The sequence below is a fragment of the Anomalospiza imberbis genome, chromosome 5 (genome assembly GCF_031753505.1).
Source record: "Anomalospiza imberbis isolate Cuckoo-Finch-1a 21T00152 chromosome 5, ASM3175350v1, whole genome shotgun sequence".
In the NCBI taxonomy this organism is placed as follows: domain Eukaryota; kingdom Metazoa; phylum Chordata; class Aves; order Passeriformes; family Viduidae; genus Anomalospiza; species Anomalospiza imberbis.
In genome coordinates this window covers 55,742,759-55,763,455 of record NC_089685.1, presented here as the reverse complement: position 1 = coordinate 55,763,455, position 20,697 = coordinate 55,742,759, and the positions used below count along the sequence as shown (strand labels likewise).

The window sequence follows — 20,697 nt, the reverse complement described above, 5'->3', positions numbered from 1 at the left end:
CCCTTTGCAAGAGTTGGGGAGGAGTGTGGCTACTATATTTCCACAGTACAGCACAGAGAATGCTTACAAAAAGGATGAGAAGGTTTGGAAGAATAGAAGGAAACAGCATGGAGTATTTTCCTTCTTGTCTTCTAATTTCTGCTTTATTGGTAATTTAATACTCTGACTACAAATGACTGGGAAAACTCCCTACATTTTTGTGCAATGCAAGAAAACAACTTTAAAAATCCCTGGAAAAAAAAAGTACATTGGTCCCTTCCCACTGCTAGAAGTTTCCTGTGCTCAGGTAATTTTAGCTGAGGACAATGAGAGCACCAGGCACCTGCAGGATCTAATCAAGCTGAGAGTTTTCTCTTTAAAAAATAACGTGGTTATTTTTACTAACCAAGGAAATCATTAACTGCAAATACCCAAACTGAACAAAAATAAATTGCCTGTTCCAGGCATAGTTAGGCAATCTCATTCCCCTGAGCTATCTGCAGACCACAATTTGTCATCAGAGAGTTCACCAACAAAAAAAACACTTGTTGCCTGAGCAACTGGACTTGAGGAAGATGTTCTTAGGAGCTGGGTGTCCAAGGTTGTGTCTTTTGGTAGTTGTGTGAGCAGATTGTAGCTCAAGCTGGGGGACTTGCTTACCTTCTGGGGGTCATTTTGGTCAATGTATGAAACTACAGGGTTTTCCTGTGCTTGTGAGGGACCCACGGCTGTCACTCGTTTCCCAAGGGAAGACTGGTGATGCTGAGGGTGTCAGGAATATCTCAGGAGACTTTTTTGAGGTTGTCCTGGTGTTGCAGGGAGGCTCCCAGACACTACTGAGGAGGTAAAGAGCCATCTCTTGTCTTGTAACTGCCTATCACTGTTGCTGTCTTTATCCAGGGCCAGCAGCACATCTCGACTGACCGCACAGGGAGTCACCGGAGACAGCAAGCCTACATCACTCCAACGATAGCTCAGGCCCCGTACTCCTTCCCGCACAATAGCCCCAGCCACGGTACGGTTCATCCCCACCTGGCCGCGGCTGCCGCTGCTCACCTGCCCACTCAGCCCCACCTGTACACATACACCGCCCCCGCCGCCCTGGGCTCCACGGGCACCGTCGCGCACCTGGTGGCCTCGCAAGGCTCCGCCCGGCACACGGTGCAGCACACCACCTACCCCGCCAGCATCGTCCACCAGGTCCCCGTCAGCATGGGCCCGCGCGTCCTGCCCTCGCCCACCATCCACCCGAGTCAGTACCAGGCTCAGTTTGCCCATCAGACCTATATCAGTGCTTCTCCAGCCTCCACAGTCTACACTGGATACCCACTGAGCCCCACCAAGGTCAACCAGTACCCTTACATCTAAACACTGGAATAAAGAGCGAGAGACGCACCCAGCCCGGGGGGAGTGAGGCAGCCGCTTTTGTATTGAAGAACATGACAAACTAACAATGCAATGGGAGGCTCGTGTGAAACTTGAATGAAGGAGACTTTAGGAAGAAAAGAAAAAGAGGAAAGAAGGGGGAAAACCAATTCTACAATTTTTATTAAAAAAAAAAAAAAGAAATGGAAAAAAAGAACAGAAAAAAAAATAAACCACAAAAAAAACCCAACCATTCTGCACCAAACTAGAGAGAAAGAGAGAAGGAGAAGGACCCTCCAGCAGGTCCTGTCTTTTGAAGAACTTCACCAACAGACTTTTAAAGGTTATTTTCATCCAATAGTGAGCTACATTTAGAAATTTGTTGTCCAGAATACCTAAAATGAAATCCATTAGGTTTTTAATCCTGTAGGTATATGGATTAGGGATTTATCCAGCATTTCAAAGGGTTTATAGAGCAGCTTTTGTATCCCAGAGTATACATAGGTTTGGGGGGATTTTTAACGGAAAAAGAAAGTGGGTAAGGGACGCTGAGGGTGGAGGACAAAACGTTGTCCCAGTGCTCTAAATTTGGGCCTAACACTGCTACACTTAAACACACCTGGGCAAAACAGGCCATGCAGCACTGGTTGAGAGCAGAAGCAATGGGGGTGTTTCTCCCTCTTCTTGAACACTGGATAAATCCCTGAGAAATGCTGTTCTTAAACAAGATCTCTAATAATGGATGTTGGATTTCAGTTGCATTTTTTTTTAGATTTGTTTTGTTTTGTTTTGTTTTGTTTTTGGAAGTGTTCCTTTTCAATCCCTAGCCATTTTAGTATAGGAGGAGACATTTTAGCTGCCCCCAACCCCCTGCCCCCAGCCCCGGTAGAATGTAGCACTATACAGGTCATACCCCTTTTTACTCTTTTGTGTTGAACTTCAACGATACCAATAGACTATTCCTCAATGTGATTGCACAAAGAAAAGTGATATTACATAGGCATGTAACAATGTGATTGTCCAGGTGTGTGTGTGTGTGTGTGTGTGAGTGCAGATGCTGCCTTCTCTCTGTGATGTGTTCCTCGGCACAGCCATTACAACTGTCACAGTCTTAGTTTTACATCATTCCCTTGTAGTGCCTTACCAAACTACAGACGCGGTTTAAGGGTTTACTTCCACTGGTACTCCTAGAAACTGACTGAGACTAGTTGGAATTTACTCTCAGCTCTTTTTCTTTTTTTTTTTTTTCTTTTTTTTTTTTTTTTTTTGAGGCGGTGTTGTTACTGCCGATTTTCTCCTGCTGGTGGTGTTGGGTTTTTTTCCGACGTTGTCAATCGTAGCTCACTTGGCGAGATGTTGGGGTGGCTCATTGGGGTCAGAAGTGTGTATAACTGGGTGTTTTGTCAAGCACTGGATGGGCCGGAAGCAACCAGGTCAGTTGTGAGGACCCAGAGGGTCTGGGGACTCATTTGTGGACTGGTCCGTTTCTGTCCTCTTGAAATAGCGGGTTTCCTCCCTGGAAACTGAATTCTCATTCTGCTGTTTGCCGATGTTCTCGATGGAGTGGGAGGACAGTGTCCACCCTCATCATCAGGTTGTCCTGATCATGTGTCTGAAATGGGAACAAAAATGTAGTCCTTTATAGGGGGAAACACTAGTTGTTGCCAACATCTCTCACTGTGTCTGTTGATGAGAAAGGGTCAGGAAAGGGCTGGAGTCCCAAAGCAAGCATGAGAAAATCCAGTAGAGAGAGTCAATCTCAGGTTTCTTAAGTGAAAAGAGTATTGTAATACATAGAGCCTTACCCACTCTAACATAGCTGTGAAACTGTGTGCCTCCCCTGCTCTCTTTTCACTTACACCCCGAAAAACTGCCTGCAGTGGCAGAGTGACCCTGGAACTGGAGAGTAGGTTGGTCCTCCACACCAAGGAATGCTATATGGTTGTTTTGTTTTCCAGCAGTTTCTAAAGAGAGCCTTTCCTGTCATTGGTTTGGTTCAGCAGGGGGTTTCCCCGGTAATGGCACTTGCACTGGTGCATCAGTACCATCATGCCTGTGGATGTCCTGAGGAGGAAGGAGAGAAAAGAGTTTGGTAGAATGTTTCCATGAAAGCTGAAGTCTATGGGGCTGCTCAGTTCCACTTTACATTTCCTTGTAACTAGAGCATGAAGTAGTCAGGTGTTTTGCAAGATGCTGGAAAATAGCAGGTTTGTGGGCAGGGTGGTGAGGGATGGGTTCCCTGAGTGGCAGTGAGGAAGGAGGCTCTCTCAGGTTGGAAAAGCTGACGGAAAGACAAGCACAAATATATTGTTTTGCAGTAAGTGCTTGGCTGGCCTGGAAGACAAAGGGATCCTGCTATGCATAGGTTATTGAACAAGGCTATTGTCTTCTGGCAAACCACCAAATAACCTTCCTGGTTGCTAGCTCTGGTTCCTGGGCTACTCTTGCACAGTTTTCTTCTCCTGCCTGTCCTTCATTCCAGCTCAATATACTGTAGACGAGGATGCAATCTCCCAGCAGCCTATGCACCTTACCCCCGCTCATGTTTTGGAAAGACATGTCCCCTTTTGTCTGAGGCAGGAAAACAAAGCCCTGCTCTCTCTCTTGCATTCCTCTCCTCTCTCACCAGTTCGGGAGCGAGAGCGCCATGCTGCTTACGTCATGAAAAGGAAAGATAATGTTATTTTATTGTATGGTGGTTATGATTATTATTATTATTATATTTTACTCTGGGTTTTAATTGCACACGCATTCCTTAAACTTTTTGGGTTTTTTTTTCTCTTATTGTTGTTATTGTTGTTAATTTTATTTCTCTTCATCAGTGGCATTGGAAGGGTTACTGTGATTATGAGAGCTGCAGGAGGAAGGAGAAACGAGATTATTCTGATGATGAAAACTGCCACTAATCTGGGGGAGTGAGACCACTCATTGAGAGTGGTTATGGTCTTGAGGAACAGGAGTTATCCTCTGGGTCACATCTGCATTTCAGGATAAGCCCAGAAACACTCATTCAGAGGCCAACACCTGACAGCAGCTAATATAATGATCTGTCAGGAGAGCTGGATCAAAGGCAGGTAAGGACCTTGGTGCCCCAGGGTCCAGCTCACCATCCCTTAGTTTGAAAGGATGTTTATATAAGCTTAAGACTTACTTGTGCTTGAAGCCATGATCATTGAGCCCTTGCAAAGAACACAAGGCCACACTACATATTAAGGGTTTGGTTTTCCTAAAGGGGGACACAGATGGATGGCTCTCCAGAAACAGGGCTATGGAAGGAGCCACAGCAGATCCGCAAGGGTGACTCTCAGTCCCATCACTGGATAAAGCACACTGGCACACACAGATGGCATTAGCTAGGTAAAGCATGGCCGCAGACAGGGCAGTGTTCCACACCTGCTCTTCCATTCTCACTGAAGACTAATTAGGTGTCCACAGGCCAGGATGCTTGGTTTGATTTTTTTCTTTGTTTGTTCCTGATGTAGATTTCCCCCTTCTTTTACAATTATTTGTTGTGGAATTTTGTTATGCTGTTCTGGTTCTACAGTTTAGGTATTTATGGTTTGATTTGCATCACCTGCTCTTTTAGAATAAGGGGAAGCAGTGAATTTAAATTCCATCAAAAATTATAGGACTTCAGCAAAGGCTAAAAGTTAATCATGCACTTGAGTGCTTTGCTAAAGAACTCCAAGTTAAATACTTGTTTATGTGCTTCTCTGGTCTAAGATTAGTCAAGCATAGAAGGTTGCAGTCTCAATCACAGTAGTGTTTTACTCATATTAATTGCATTTTCCCTGTGTACCCATCTGGCCTGCTCTCCCACATAGGCTCAGATCTGATTTTGGGGGATATTTGGCAGTGGAACTGTTACAACAGCACAGACTGGCAGAGAGAAGGGTTACAGTGCATGTCAGAAGAGCCACCTTTCACATTGTCCATCCTGGAGTTGCTGGTCTGCCAGGCAGTCATGGTGATGGGATGCTGATTACAAGAGATGCACAGCACAGCCATCAGCACAGCTTTGATGGTGCAGCACTGCATGAGAGCTGTGTTTTCTGATGGATATAAGGGAGCTGAGTAACACCTCGTCCCTCACACTTGTATAAGGGAATTGTATGGATGAAGGTGTGGTTGGTCATAGGGGAAACACAGTCATTTCAGCAGAGGAAATAAAAGCTTTGCATGCTGTCAGTACCACACACATAATAATAGCCAGCTGGTTTTGCTTGCAGAGTCCTTTAGAGAGGAAATGGGATTGGCATGGTTTGGTTCAGTTGGTGTTCCTTGTGTGCATGGAGTACATGGTGTGGAAACTTGTGGGGGTGGGAGAATGTTTAGATACTGGAAGTTTTATGGGTGGCTTAAGGCTGGCAGAGTGAATAAGTGGTTCTTTTGCCCATCATGTCCTCTTGCATTCTGCCTGTGCAGGAAGCAGAAGGGAGCAGAGACATTGTCTCTCCTCAGGAGGATGTTCTGTTGCCTGCTGTGAGGTCAAAATGCAGGAGGGAGAGTAGAGAACCACTAACATGAGCAGACTGGAAAACCCAAATGGAAGTACATCTCACTGTAGAGTGGTTAAATCCAGTCATTTGAGAGAGCAAATGCAATTGCATCTTCCTTGGCAGGTTTTACCTGGATGTACCCAACAAACTGAGCTTTGGCAGGTCTCTAATTCTTTCTCTTTCTCTAGTAGTTTTGGTGTAATACACAAAACATTCCAAGAAAGGGACATTTTGACTGTGACATTTTTCCTTTTTTTAATATTTTCAAGGGATTGTGTATTGTAATTTGGTTTGAAGGCAATTCCATTAGCAATTTGAAGGGCAATAAACCTGGTTTTTTCTTTAACCAAAGATACTTTATTTTTTTTTAAAAAGAGAGAAAGAGATGCCCATCTACTCCGGAAATTATATGAAGCCACGAGTCATGAGCACCAGGCAATGAGGATACACTGTGGAACTCAATCTTTCCATTCACTTCTTTTTTTTCTTTTTCTCTCTCTCTCTCTCAAGTTTCTGACATCTTTTCAAGTAGCTAGCTTGATGAGCAGAGAAATTCACACTAAATATTGCTGCTATCCTAAACTGTAGGGGATGTCAAAAACTTTTTTTCTTCTCTTGTTATTGTTCACATTAATTTAAGTGTTTTAGTAGTGACATTGCAGTGTGCAAATGGTGAGCTGTGTAGTGGAGATAAGCTTCTGGATGCTCTGCATGCTTCTGTAGTGTCTCCTCTGGATTTAGGACACTGGTTTTGTTCTGTGGGCTCGTAAAATGATAGAATACGCTGAGTTGGAAGGGACCTATCAAGATCAAGTCTAACTCCTGGCCCTGCACAGGACACCCCAAGAATGACACCATGTGCCTGAGAGCATTGTCCAAATGCTTCTTGAACTCTGTCAGACTTGGTGCTGTGACCACTTCCATGGGAAGCCTGTTCCAGTGCCCAACCACCCTAAGGGTGGAAAACTTTTTCCTGATATCCCAAACAGTGATGATGTGGTCAGGCCAGGCACAGCTGGGTAAGGGTGTTGGACTTGGACTTGTGTTCTTCCATGGCTTTGCAATCATTAGAGATCCGCAGTGCTACGTGTGGGCCAAATCCTGGATGCCTGTATGCAAAGTCTGCCGTGGGTAGGCAATACAGATGGGAAAGGTGTGGGAAGGGAATGTTTTCCCTCTTCCTGTTGACATAGCTGTCCCTACCATGGTCCCATTTGCTGTGTGAGCTTCAAAGCAGTTGATCTGTGGTCCTGGGCACTTATCTATGTCATCCTCCTGGTGCTCCTGTGAGAAGGACCTGTGTCCAAAGTACCTGGAATCCCCAGCTTATTTCTTGAGGCCCACGTCTGTGCCTACAAATCATTTTTCTCCCTCCAGACATAGGGAGGAGATGGTTCTCTGCTGCTGAGGTTCCCCCACTGCCGTACTCCAACAAAGCTGCCTCTGATGATGGTGACAATTTCACCCTGGGAGGCAGATGCTGAGTGAGGTGCTCGAAGAAATGGTGCCAGTCCTGTTGTCGGTGGCTGTGCATAGACTCCTTGCAGGAGTACTGCACTGGGTAAGAGGAGCTGGGCTTTCCAAGCTGGTCTCCATCTCCGTGGTCCATCCTCCTCACCACTACCTGTGTGCATATTGCTGTGATGCCACCATGCTCACCAGGCACCCCAGGCACACAGCGAGACCCACACCAGGGGTGGCCCTGGAAGGAAGGCCTGGCAGTGTGCAGAGGAGCTGTGCTCACAAAGGCTCTGTGCTCAAGGGCTCCTTGTCCCCTGTGACAAATGTGGTTGCTGTAAGGGACCCCAGAGGCAGTGGTTACCTGTGAGGAGCTGCTGATGCAGGTAGTGGTGTGAGAACCAGTCTGGAGGTAAACTGACCTGGGTTCTGCATGTGTCAAATGCTTTCAGTGGGAAGACATGGTTTTAGAGCATTTGTGTGTGTTGAGAGTGAAATTTGAACGGTAGATTGGCTTGGTTCTTCAGATGTCTTATGAAGCATACTAGGAGGTTTTGCGTTCGGCATTTGTGGTTTGAAACTCCTGTTTCTCATTTACGGGTTAGCTTTGTCCTTCCAGTTTTAGCAGTGCTGCTATAACAGACTATTCATGTGTGTTTGAAGATAAAGTTTTTGTTTTTTAATCTTTTGCTTATCATAGTTAATCTAAGAAAGGCAATACTAAAGGTATATTTTTTTCCAAAAATGATATTTTTTACTGCACTGATAAATATTGTGACATCTCTGTTCTTAACTCTTTTGCTGTGAGGGGAACTGTGTGCAGATTCACACAAACCTTGTAAATACTTGTGTGTACTTCTGACAGCCAGGGATTATTTTTCCTTACTTCCTTCCTTCCTTTCTTCCTTCCTCCCTCCCCCCCCCCTTATTTCCATTCTCATTTCCTTCCTTCCTTCCTCATTTCCTTCTTCCTCTTCTTTCTTTCTTTCTTTCTTTATTTCAAACAAGGTTTCCTCTTTGAAACAGGAAGCAATGGGGCAACAATGCTCAGCAAAATCAAAGCTTATCCCACTTTCAGAACATAGCTAAGGAGTTTTTGCAGTGCTGGCATAGAGTTAATATTTAGGCCAATGTATTTTGATTTTTCAGCAAACTGTTTGGAAAGGAATAAGATGGATAGAAAAGCTTCGGTCTGGAATTCTGATCAGAAAAGTTACCAATCTATTTTATGGGGTTTTTTTTTCTTATGTTTTCCTTTTCTTTAAAAAAAAAAAAAAAACCTTAAAAATTAAAAAAAGGCTTGTTGCAGGCTTGCTTGCCTGACCTGTAGGCTGGTTGGCAGCTGTCCTGGGAGTGCCTTGTGCTCTGGGACCGCTGGCTCCTTTGGAAGCAAACCCACTGATCAGGATTCTGGATTCTGATTGCTTCAATAGGTATCCCCCGGTCCTGTGGGATACTTTTGCTTTTTTAAAAGAAGGATTTAAATACACTTACATTATACAAACTGTGACCTAATGGCAATAATTACCTCAAATGTGGGCATTCATCCTGGTTTTAGCCTTTCTGAAATCATGTAGCCAGCTTGAACTTTGATTCAAAGACTCTGAACTCCATAGGGGCAGAATAGCTATAAATGCCCACCCTGGTCATTGTTGCTTGAGTGAATTCTGAAGATAGTGAATCTTTAAAAAGAAAAAAAATTAAACCAAGGAATAGATTACTCTTTTATGTATTTTAATCAATTGTGATGTTAAAATGCACATGTAAGTATATATGTTTATAGCTACTGTAAAATGCTTTGGCCTTCTAGAAGATATTTAATGAGTCACATTTTAAACCAATATGAACTGAATAATAGACTGTGGCTACTTAAACAGTTTTCTGGCTACATTTTATAGTTACTACAGTGTTTTATAGTTTACATTTAAACTGGTACTTTTTAAGGAAAATCTTGTGTTTATAAGTGACACCTTCAAAAACTCAGTACAGCTGCCTCTTTTTTAATTTTGCCCGTTAAAAATAGAAAAGTACAAGTGTGTTTTTAATATGTATATTCTGTTTTGAGATATAACATAGTGTTGGAAAGTCAGTTCAGAGATGAAGTAATCCAGTGTATTCCAAAATCTGATTGAAAAAACACTCCACCCGCTTTGAAGATTTAGTTCAACAGATAAGCTGTTTGTTTGTTTGCTTGTTTTAATAACGTGCTTTATCAGGCCTCCCTGGGTTGAAGCAGGGAGCATGATGCAAAATTCACTGTTCTATGTAAGATCCTCATCTGGATGAAGATACCCACATTAGGAGAATGAAGGATATTCATAAGAAGGATTGTATTGTACTGTTGATAAATCATTAGCCAAACGATAAATTCCTGAGTTAGTGAATGCTTGTTTTATTGGGGGGGGGGGGTGTTTTTAAGTGTGCATATGTGTGTGTGTGTTTGTGTGAGCCACTCAGAGGCAATGCTGTAATTTGGCATTCATCTGTTCACCCCTTTCTTACAAATGATGCTCACCACCACAGAAATGTTTTAAACCAGTAAACAAAATACAAAGTTCACTGACCATCTCCTTGTCAACTCTGTTTTCTCAGCACATGCCAGTCCCCATTAATGCTGTTCCCCACTGCTGCTACCCTGTACTTTGCATTTTGATATATCACATTCCCCACTCCCTGGTCTCACTTAGCTGTCTAGTTTTTTTTCTGGTTTTTTTTTCATGGTATAAATGTCTGCTGGGCAAAATGGTACTTTGAGGTCCCGAAAGTACAGGAATTGACATTTAAAAATACGTATATGTACATCTGGGCTTCAGCTGTGGAGCTGGGGCGCTCACGGGAGGGCTCTTTTTGTGTTTCCACCGTGCCTGAGGAGGCTGTATTTGTCAGCAAGCAGCAGAGGTGGTGGAAAGGAGCAATCGGCGACGCTTTGCAGCTGGGCATCGGTGCTGCTCCCATTACAATCAGAGCCCTGGGGCCGGGGAGTTCAGCTCGCCTCCTCCTCCTCAGCACCGTTCCGGTGGTTGCCATTCCTGCCCCGCACTGCCAGGGCCAGCAGGTGTCACACGGCAAGCCAGGAGTGCCAGCGGCACTCGGGCCAGCTGGCAAACATCCACCCTCCCTCGCCGTGCACCACCACTCAATCAACAGGCTTCACTGCCCCGGCTCCTGCCTGTTCTCCTGGGCGGAGTCACGCTCGCAAATAAATACCAGCACACTCCAGGAGCCACAGAGTCTTGTCGAATACCTTGGCTTACAGCTTGTTAGGCAAGAAGGGGTTTCCAACACTGGCAACGCACATCCCATAGGATCTGGATGGTTACATCCAACACCTCTGCCCTCAGCAAGGAAGGAAAGCCCTTCTGCAACGCTTCCACCTCACATGGTTACATACAACACTTCTGGCTTTTCTTTTTCCCCTGTTATCCCTTATGTGTTTGGTTTTTTAATTTTCTCTATATATTTTTTTTACTCTGTATTCTTGAAGCAAAACTTCCACAGCTCTTCCAGGGCACAACCATTTCAGGTGTAAAAAAGGATCTCCACATCCCATGTTTCACCAACAAAGCAGTCAAGGCATTTTGGGTACCAGATTCTACTTGGGCAGAACCAGAATGTAGCCTGTATATTTCATACCAAATCCAATTTCTGAAAGGAGAGGAAGTGTCATTAATAGCTTTAATAAAGGAGTGTGTGTGAGAGAGAGAAAGAGAGGGAGTAAGAAAGAGAGAAGAACAAGGGGCATCTTGGAAGGTGAAAAGTCTAGATTTCGGGTAGTTAAAAATGAACCAATGGGTGAAACATTTTGTTTTAATGAGCTGTAAAAACCTTTTAAAAACAGGAGGGGTGAAATGGAGGGAACGTTTTATGCCTTTCAACTACCCACAAGCGCAGCATACTCTGGATGGAAAGTGGAAGTTAATATACACTGCACCAAAATTATTAAGGGACAGGTGGGGGCAGAGCTGTGAAACGCTATTGCAGTCGCAAGGGAAAAGATGCCCCTGCCCCAGCTCTGGATCTCAAGTGGTTCTTTCTCTGCAGTATCATCTCAGCCCAGTAACCCCACGAAAGCCCTGAACCGTTGTGTTCCTTCACTGTACGGTTTCTGTAATAAGAGTGTTAATCCATGTTAATCTTTGTGAAAATTATTGTGTGCAACAGTATTTTCTTGTGTACTGCTTTTTACCTATGTGAATTGTCCCTTTCTGTTTTCTTTTTTTTCTTTCCTTCCTCTTTTCTTTTTTTTTTTTTCTTTTAGTAATATGTCTTTCTTCTTTTGAAAGAAAAAAACAAAAACAAACTGATGTGTTGTAGACCTATATGTAACCTATTCCTTAGTCTCATATTATAGGTATGTTATAAGAATGGATATTTTACTTGGCTTTAGAATGTTTTACAAGAAAACTAATTCTTAACCAATCAAGTTCTTGCTACTAAAAAAAATGCTTGTGTTTTTCATCATGACGTTGTGTGCTTCTAATTAATAATCATTTTCGTTGTAGAAAAATGGAGTGAATTTATATTAGTCTTGGAAACTAATAATAGCATTGTAAATTTATGAGATGATTTTAACAGAAAATACATTATAGAAGAATATAGTTATTTTAATTGTAATATTACTAACTGTAGGGTGAGAAAGGAGGTCCCGTTGTGGTGAACTATGTTATAGCTTGTTATTCACAGTTTCTTTTTGATCATTTTTTCGGTCTCTGAGGTGAAACGAGTTATTAATCAGAATTTGTCAACTCACATATGCATATTGTATATGTGTAGAAATGTAATCACACTTTGTCTTGGAATTACATTAAACTGTTTTAAGTCACTGCAAAGTTTGTGTGTCTCTGTCTTCTCGCTACTTAAGGTTTGGTGAGAACATTTGGTTAGTTTTCAGATACTATTATTTAATCTCCTCAGTCTGTTGAAAAAAGAGCATTAACAGTACCATTAATAATAAATACTCTTCTCTTTGACGTAACATGTTTAGATTTGTGAGGTGTATTTTTTCCCAGGGCAGAAGAGCATTTGCATTCAGATGCTTCACTGAAGCACAGGAGGCTGCTCAGAGCTGCTGTGTTCAGCTCAGTCAAGAACTCCCTGCTACATCCCACTGTGCCACATGGAGTGTGGTCATCAGCTGCAAGTACAGGTCTGGATTTTCTTTTAGCCTGAGCCCTCAGTTCATTTGCTCCCTTTCTTCTCTTTGCCAAGTCCCAGCTGACCTTTGAAAGGCTTATATAGACATTAAAATACTGAAACCACCCTGTGTTGGTAATTGCCATACCTGCCCTTTTGGGCTGTGCTTGATTTTCACCAGGAGCTTTGCTCAGGAGCAAGCTGGAGGCATCTGCAAAGGGTCTCCTATTATACCAAAGTGTCACCTTGGAGGAGGCCAATGGTTCCTCAACAACTCCTCTTAACAAAGGGAGAGTAAGACCAGCTTGGGTTTGTTGCTGGCCTTTCCTAACGTGGTGACTCCTGTGCCAGCCCACCAGGTTTCCAGCCCATGGGGTTCATCTTGTTAGGTCAGTTTCTCCCTTCTTAGGGATAGCCAGAGGGATGCTCCATGAGCTGTACGGGCTGCCCATGGTCCAGGGCCACACTCTGCCTTCAGTGTCTGGCAAATGGCTTCTGCAAACACAGTAACTGCTGGATGGCCCTGCACAGCACTGCCAGGTGAGGGGATTGCCTCAGGATGCAAACCTAGAGTTAGCACGGCAGACTCGTTTATCAGTGAGTACTGGCACCTTGGTTTTACAGTCTTCGTCTCATGTTTCCTTGGAATAAGCAGGGAGCTCTGCAGAAACTGTTGCAGTGCATTTCTAGGTGGATATGAAGCTTTTGTTAACAGGAGGTCATGGACACCTTCTCCCCACTGCCTTAACTGGCTGAGACCCAACTGAGCAATAGCAGTTAAAACTGTGTCTGTCCAGCAAACCAATTAAGTCAGTGTTTAACTTAAAATCATGTGTCCTATTAAGCAGCTAACAGGTAATTGCAGTGTTAAGTACTCTATGGGAAATCAGGAGTATACTGGGTCATGATATGAGAGACATTAGTGAATGATCTAACGTCAGCAACAGAAGTAAATCCAGAACAGATTGTTTAACTAGCGTAGCTGCTCCATGTGTGTGTTGTGTTATGGTGTCTTCTTTATTTGTTTCTTCTTTTTCTAAAACTTATCAATAAAACTGTAAAACTATTTGTCACTCTGTTGTGCAAGACCAAAACACATTAAAAATGCATTGTAGTTGGAGAATGTACTTTTTGTGAGAGTGGTTTCTCACTTTAAGCAGGGTTGCTTTAAGCAGAGCCCGCAGTGCCTTGTGAGAGGAAAGAGCGAGGGGAGTCACCATATAAGAGGCTGGGAAGGGTCTTCTCAAACCACTGGAGCTGCAGTAAATGTCAACACCTGGAGACTGCAATCCTGAGCAGCTGGTAAAAATTACTACCAACAAACTTGAGCAAATCCAGCTCTTTCTGGGCCACAAGGAATCTCTGCTGATGCTTTCAGTGTTCAGTTCAGCCCAACCAGTTTATTCTAGGTGGGTATGGCTCTTAAAATTGGTAAGGTGGGGGGACTCATGGATGTGGTGTATGCACAGTGGTGCTGCTGCTCCTGGCATGTGCTGCTTGTGCTTTCCAGTGCAGTGGCTATCTTTTAATTTATTGGAGTCCAAAGTTTAGCACCTAATGAGTATTTATACATATGAGAAGAGCTTGTCTTCTGTACAGTGCAGCTCTGCCCTCCTGGTTGCCATTTGTGTCAAATTAAACTGTTAATGGGAGTCTGGAAGAAGAAGAATGGTCCCGCTCTGTGAAACACAGGCTGCTGTCCTTTGGTTACCTGTGCACATGTGTTGGATCTCCACAGCAAACCCATGCTGGAGCAGTGGATCTGCAGCTTGTAAATTTTCATTCTCTGCTGGTCAGGCCAGGGCAAACACCTGCATCAGCATTTCCTGCAATGCGCTTTTTCCTTTATGTTTTCTCATGCAAGGTGGCTGTGCAAATAATGAGCAATAAAGGCTGTTATTTAAAGGCCCCTGCACTGCACTATATATCAAAGGCTTTGCTGTTTGGGGCTTTTGCTCACAGGAAGGCAGCCACAAGAGGGGCACAGATCCACACTTAAATCCATTTGGCAAAGCAGCAGTTACAGGGACAGGAGCAGGCATCTCCAGGCAGCACTGCCAGCCCTGGGAACCAGCACCAGCAGCACTCCATTCCCATGGGGACTCGTCACCCCTGTGTTAATGATGTAAGGGGGTCCAGTGAAAAGGCACACGGGGTGGCTTAAGTACACTTAACTCCAGGCTGCATTTGTGCACAGGCTTCTCTAGGCACACCCAGACATGTGTGTATGGGGTGCAGGAGGCTGCAAGTCCAGGAGGCACCTGGAACGCTTCCCATTTGTACTTGGACAGCTTATTGCCTGGGGTGTATGAACTCTTTAAATACAAAGAAGTCATTTTATTCCCCTCTCTTTTTTCCAAGCTCATAAAAAAAATAAATTAAAACTTGAAGTAATGTCACAGAGGGAAAAAAAAAAAAGGGGAGAAGTACAGTTTAAAAGAAGGACTTATTGTAACTCACAATACCGTGACTGGACCCTGCACTGAAAATTCTTGTCCCCTCTTGACAGTCAGTGCCAGGCTGAAAAGCACAGAGAAGAAGTCATGCTCCCACAAAGAGCGAGGCTGCTACTGAATTGGACTTCCAATGACCAGGGTTTGGGGCACAGCTGCTGGGCTGCTTGAGAAAGCTTGCTTCGGTTCTCTTGAAGTTGTTTCTCCCATACCCAGATATCCTCAATCTGCCTCTCTCCTTCAGACATCAACAGGCCTCCTCAGGAGTTTACTGAACAGGAGTAACAGGAGCAAGAAAGGCAGGCCTAGAAGGATGGATGAAGGTTCAAGCACACTTCACCTGCATATGCCAGATTATTTGCCTGTCCTGTACCGTGTTCTTTGTGATGTGGAAATGCAGATGCCAGAGCTCTGCTCTCCTCTATCAGTCTGCTGGTCACATTTCCCTGGGTTAGGATTACCCCTCTTTTTTTTTTTTTTTTTTTTTTTTTAATGATCCCTGTCCTGCATGATCCCATTTCCTCACCTCTCCCCTCACCTGCTTTCCTTTCTCTCAACGTGGTGCTGACCCAGGGGCGCAGGGAGAGGGATGTGGCTTGCCAGAGGCAGCTGTGGGGAGTGGAGGGTGACGGGAAAAGCAAGCCCCAGAGGGCTGGGGATTTTTAAGGCTTTAAAATAATACCGCTAATGAAGGTGTTTGCAGGTAGGTAAGGGCTGCAGACACTGCCTCCCGTGACAAGATGTGCGAGGGGGTCTGGAATTACTGAGAATGACGGATAAAGGGGATGAAATGCTTTGAGAACAGATACGAGGGGAGATAAAATACAGCCGAGGGGGACGCGGGCTATAGGTTGAAGAGGAGTAGAAAATCGATGGGAAAGTGAAAATTTTTTGACGTTCTGAGTTTCCACCGCAGGGGAAGGTTGTATGCTCAACCCCTTGGAAAAATCTGGTCCTCTCGCCATCAGATTTTTCCACGCAGCCTATGGAGCAGCGGCCTCCAAAGCGGGGTGTGCACACAGCAAGCAGTTCATGGGAGTGCTGGAATGAAGTGCTTTTCTCCCGGCTGCTAACAGTGGAACCTCCGGGCACGGCACCTCAGGGCAGCCGCGGCGGCGGGCACCGGGCCCTCACGAGGCGGAGGGACCCGCCGGCCGCCAGAGGGCGCCCGCACCTTCCCGCCGCTCGGCTCGGCCCGGCCCGGCTCGGCCCGGCTCGGCTCGGCTCGGCTCGGCCCGGCTCGGCCCGGCTCGGCTCGGCCCGGCCCGGCTCGGCTCGGCCCGGCCCGGCTCGGCCCGGCCCGGCTCGGCTCGGCTCGGCTCGGCCCGGCCCGGCTCGGCTCGGCTCGGCTCGGCTCGGCCCGGCTCGGCCCGGCTCGGCTCGGCCCGGCCCGGCTCGGCTCGGCCCGGCCCGGCCCGGCTCGGCTCGGCTCGGCTCGGCTGAGTGAGCGTAAGGAAGACGCTGTCTGTACCAAGCAGTGAAGGGATTTAAAACCCCTGACTTATTCCTTAGCCGTAATTAAGGGGCACTGGAAAGTTAGTCTTGGCCAGCGTGCTGTGCTGGGTGCTGTACATCCGTATGGCACAAAGTAGTTTGGTGCTGGATGACATTTTTAGGAGCTGAGCATGGTGGAAATAGTCAATGACACAGGGGTGAAAGAAAGCTAAATTGAGATTAAGACACCTTAATAAGAAGAAAACCCTTAGTGTTGCAAGGTCATTCACCGCCTCCCACCAGCAAGGCGAATCTCAGCCAGTTCCTGGGCAACTTCCTTGGAATCTCCCCGTTCTCTGCACTTTTCATTGCTGAATGTGATGTTCTATGGTATGGAATATCTTTTGGTCAGCTGTCCCATCCCAGCCTCTTGCCCACCCTCGGCTTTCTTGCTGAGGGTGCAGAGGGAAAAACAGGGAAGGCCTTGACCCGTTGCAAGCAGTGCCCAGCAATAGCTAAAACAATTCCATGTTAGGACTGTATGTGAAGAAAATCAACTCCGTGCCAGTCAAACACTCTAGAGTTGGGAAACGTTGTGGAAGACATTATAATCCAGGGGCCTTGAAACAGAGCTAGCAAAACAGAGAACACACAGTCACAGAAAATGCACTCGCAGATTTCAGTCAAAAAAATATGTGATAGTAGAGGGAAAGCAAAAGCAAACAGAATATTCATTCAACACTCAAGTAAGGATATCACTGGAGCTTTTCTCTAGAAGGAGTAAAACACATGCCTTTGATCACAGGGCTTGCTTTTGATCACAGGCAATAGCACTGTGCCTGCACAGAGGATGTAAAATACCTTAGCTGGGTATCAAATATTAAAAGTTCTGACACATTTAGTGCTGGAACCATTGATTTTGATATTCACAAAATGATGGAACTACCTGAATGCAAAGTCTGGATGGCAAAAGGTCACAGGGTTCCGTTCATCCATTTCAGTTGCCCTTCCTTTGAATTGAAATGGGAGTCCTTGGCTTCTTAAATCCATTGCTCCTAAGATGCTTTTGGCTACAGTAAGGCAGATGAAGAATATAACTTCTGATGAAGATGAGGAGCTCTTTGGATTTTTGGGGTTTTTTTCACAGCTTTTCCCTATTCCCCAGTATATTTCACCTCAGCTGCAAAGGCAGCATCCTGATTTCAGCCCCATGAGAAAAAAAACACTGAGTGGAGAAGTGTGTCTGTTTTGGATTTTTCTCATTACTACTTTCAAAATTTTCAAAGGAGACCAGGCTTTCACCAAGAAATGCTCTAAGGTTTTGAGCAATGTGAAAACACTTGAAGAGCCAATGATCTGCTTTTCAGAAAAAGTGTAACTTATAAGGAGTCTCTGAGGAGAAAACTGCTTGCAGTTTCCACCTTATGTTGAATGAAAATGTGGGGAAAATTTTTCAGAACCATATATGACCTTACTTTACCACAAGTGGAGGTTACAGAGAAAGGATCTGGGGTTTTAAAGAGATTTTTAATAAGGTATGTGCCTCCTTGCCCTCTAACTATATGCAGACAGTGTCACAGGTCAATGCCCACACTTACTATAACGCTCAACTTTCTGTGGCTTCCTTCTCTTTCACTTTTCTTCTTCCTTCTTTTATTTATTTTCTCCCATCATTGTGATTTTTCTCTTTGTGATAAGCAGAGTTATCAATGATCTGAGCTGGTCTGTGCCGAGCTCTCTGTAATTGAGCCATCTCGCTTCCTCGCCCAGGGCACTGTATTTACTCTCTGAACTGTGAAGCAGTTGCTCTTTAGTTTATTATGGCCTTTGTCTCCATTTATTAATAGGTTTTCTCAGCAAATGGCACTTGAAGTGCTTTGCTGAATACACTAACCTCATCTGAGACCAGCTCTGCTGCATCTACCCTCTGTACAGTGCAATGCATGTTTCTCCTGTGCTTTCTGGCTTTCTGTGGTCTGAAGTATGCTCTTTATGCAGGCTTATGTGACAGGTTACCCAGGCAGGACAGCTGCCCGATCTTGAGTCTGTTTCCTTGTGAATAAGCACTGATTTCTTTCAGGACTTGTGGGGAAAATCTGTTTTAATCCTCTGGTGAATCCTGAAATCAGAGACCCTAGCTTGGTGGAAAGGAGCCCCACCAGCAGCTCTGAAGCTGTGTGCTGCGTGAAAGAGGCCTGGTGAGTGGAAAGAAACCCTGTAACTCCTCTGGAAATGCAAATGCTGCTGCTGCTGCTGTTCTGCAGGAGAGAACCATGCTGAGCATCCCAAAAAGGAAGAGGAGTGCGAGCATCTTTTACACCTCCAGGGAAATGCAAGCACAAACTCTGATCTGATGCTAATGAAAGGACTCCAGCAGACTTTGGAATAGGCCTGCAGGCAAGAAGGAATGATAGCATTTGAACCTCGCTTCTGCTAACAATCAAAAGGATTCTGATAACAACCAAAAGACTATGCTGTCATCAATCATGGCACTACTGTTAAAACTTTTGGACAAAGATTAGGAGAAGTGTAAACAGGGGCAGGAGAACTTGCCAGCTCTGCCTTTCTCACTCATCCCTCTTTTCTAGTCCCTCTTGTGGTCTCTGTGGGTCAGACAAACGCATTGTGGAGGTGCCAAGGTGGTACTGTGGGGCTTGCAGATCTCCACAGCTCTCTCTTGCCCCCTGCCCTGCCAGAACCTGAAGTTGGATACATGCAATAGCTCTGCAGTGTTCTGTAAGGGAGAGGAAGAAGCCTCAACCCCTTCTCCTAAGCCTATCCAGGAGTGAAAGAGAAACTGCTACTCTGTGAAGGAGAGCAGGGCAAGGGACAGTCAGAGAAAGATGGGGTCAGGGCACATTAAAGACATGGAACAGAGGAAAAAGACTGGTAATAATTTTGCCCCAGAGAATGAGTCCAGTAATTGGAGGCTGGCTAGACTTAATTCCTGGGAAAGTAAAGGAAAACTTGTATGGATTAGTCAAGAAAGAACTAAGTGAAAAAATACAATTAATTCCACTGACAGAGTCTATGGGACCTGCAAGCAAACTTTCAAACAAAAATGTTTTTTGTGCTCTGATGATACTTATGCATTTGGTTGACAAAAGAAACTGCATAGTGATAATGTATATGAAACTGTGTTGGGCACATGAGTCAGCAACACACTCACTGCATTTTCAGTCCAAAAATTACATCAATACAGCTTGTGTGAACAGCACCAGAGGAGGCCGAATGACACACTTCAGAAGAGCCAGTAAGAAGTCCAGGGGAGGCTCAGGCAGATTAGGGCAATGCTAGAAGCTGTTTAATCCATTAATGTAACAATTTAATATCTAAATGAACATGAAATCACTTGCTAACAGCAGGGGTTGGCAAAGAGTAGTAGAACAGAAGACAAGAGATGGAGACAGTCACACAGAGTGATCGTGGTCTGACAGCAAGGGGCTACTTAGGCTTGGAAAGCTGGGAGATGTGAGTGGGAGTGGACAGGGAAGTTTTAGCATAGTGGGTGGTGCTGATGAGTCTGAAACATTCAAGATATGAGAGGAGATTTAGTGAAATCAGCAGGTTTTGATCCAGAGCACAAAAAGGGTCTGTACTGGATTCAGAGGCAAGCTCCAGGACACAAGACCTCCATGATCAGGACCCTCTCTGACTCCCTCTCAAGCCTCCTAAGTAGCAGAGAGCCTTTTCCTCCCCAGTACACCTGCAGACAGGGATGTGAAGGAGACACTGCTACCTGCATCCCATTGCCAAGATGTCTCATAGTGCAAATGTGAGTTGAATAGTTGCAAGCCCATGTCGTTAGAAAAAGAGAGCACCTTCAGGTTCTGCCTCCTGCTGCCATTTGCTTGATTAACGTGCTCAGGTCTACCATAGGGGAAGATTGTGCTGTGTCTGTGAGGAGTAGGATCACTCTCTTATTGCAAACTGATACCCTTTTCCCTGCCTTCAGCCTGGCAGGGGCAGGCGGCAGCAGGAGAGCGGTTGCCTGGGAAATATGCAGCACAACCCAGTGGGGGAAACGGTAGAGTCGAGTGACAGTAAACCTTTCTCGGGTTTACCTGTTTGTTGGGGGGTTTTCTTGGGTTTTGTTTTGTTGGCTTGCTTTGTTTTGTTGTTATGGAGTTGCTTCTCTTGTATGAGAATAATGAGCTCTCCCACTTGTGTACTGCTGCCTAGGGGAGGAAGCACAGGCTTGTGAGGCAGCTGGCATGCTAAGTCATGTCATGTCCCTGCCAGCCAGGGAAGGTTTTTCCGTCCACACAGTCCCCTCCAGGGTAGTTGAATACAGCATCAACGTGTGAATAGAGAAGCCAGCAGTGCCTGCTTTGCACTGCACTGACCCAACACACTTGGGGTCTCACAGCACTGAT

General features: G+C 45.1%; 1 protein-coding gene and 1 long non-coding RNA gene across 9 annotated transcripts in view; one reads left to right on the top strand and one right to left on the bottom strand.

Annotated features, from left to right (window-relative positions):
* Window positions 1–6,225, top strand: part of HIPK2 (homeodomain interacting protein kinase 2) — a 132,421-nt gene extending 126,196 nt beyond the window's left edge. For all 8 annotated transcript variants that reach the window (XM_068190938.1, XM_068190941.1, XM_068190940.1 and 5 more), the window contains one exon: window positions 880–6,225. In XM_068190938.1, coding sequence (XP_068047039.1) covers window positions 880–1,347 — 468 coding nt within the window. In that variant the 3' untranslated portion in view covers window positions 1,348–6,225. The remainder of the gene's footprint in view (window positions 1–879) is intronic.
* Window positions 1,533–8,213, bottom strand: LOC137474398 (uncharacterized). Its single transcript, XR_010999335.1, has 2 exons — window positions 4,738–8,213; window positions 1,533–2,956 (listed from the first exon to the last, which is right to left on the bottom strand). It is a non-coding gene; the product is annotated as an uncharacterized lncRNA (long non-coding RNA).
* Between the last annotated feature and the right edge of the window lie 12,484 nt (window positions 8,214–20,697).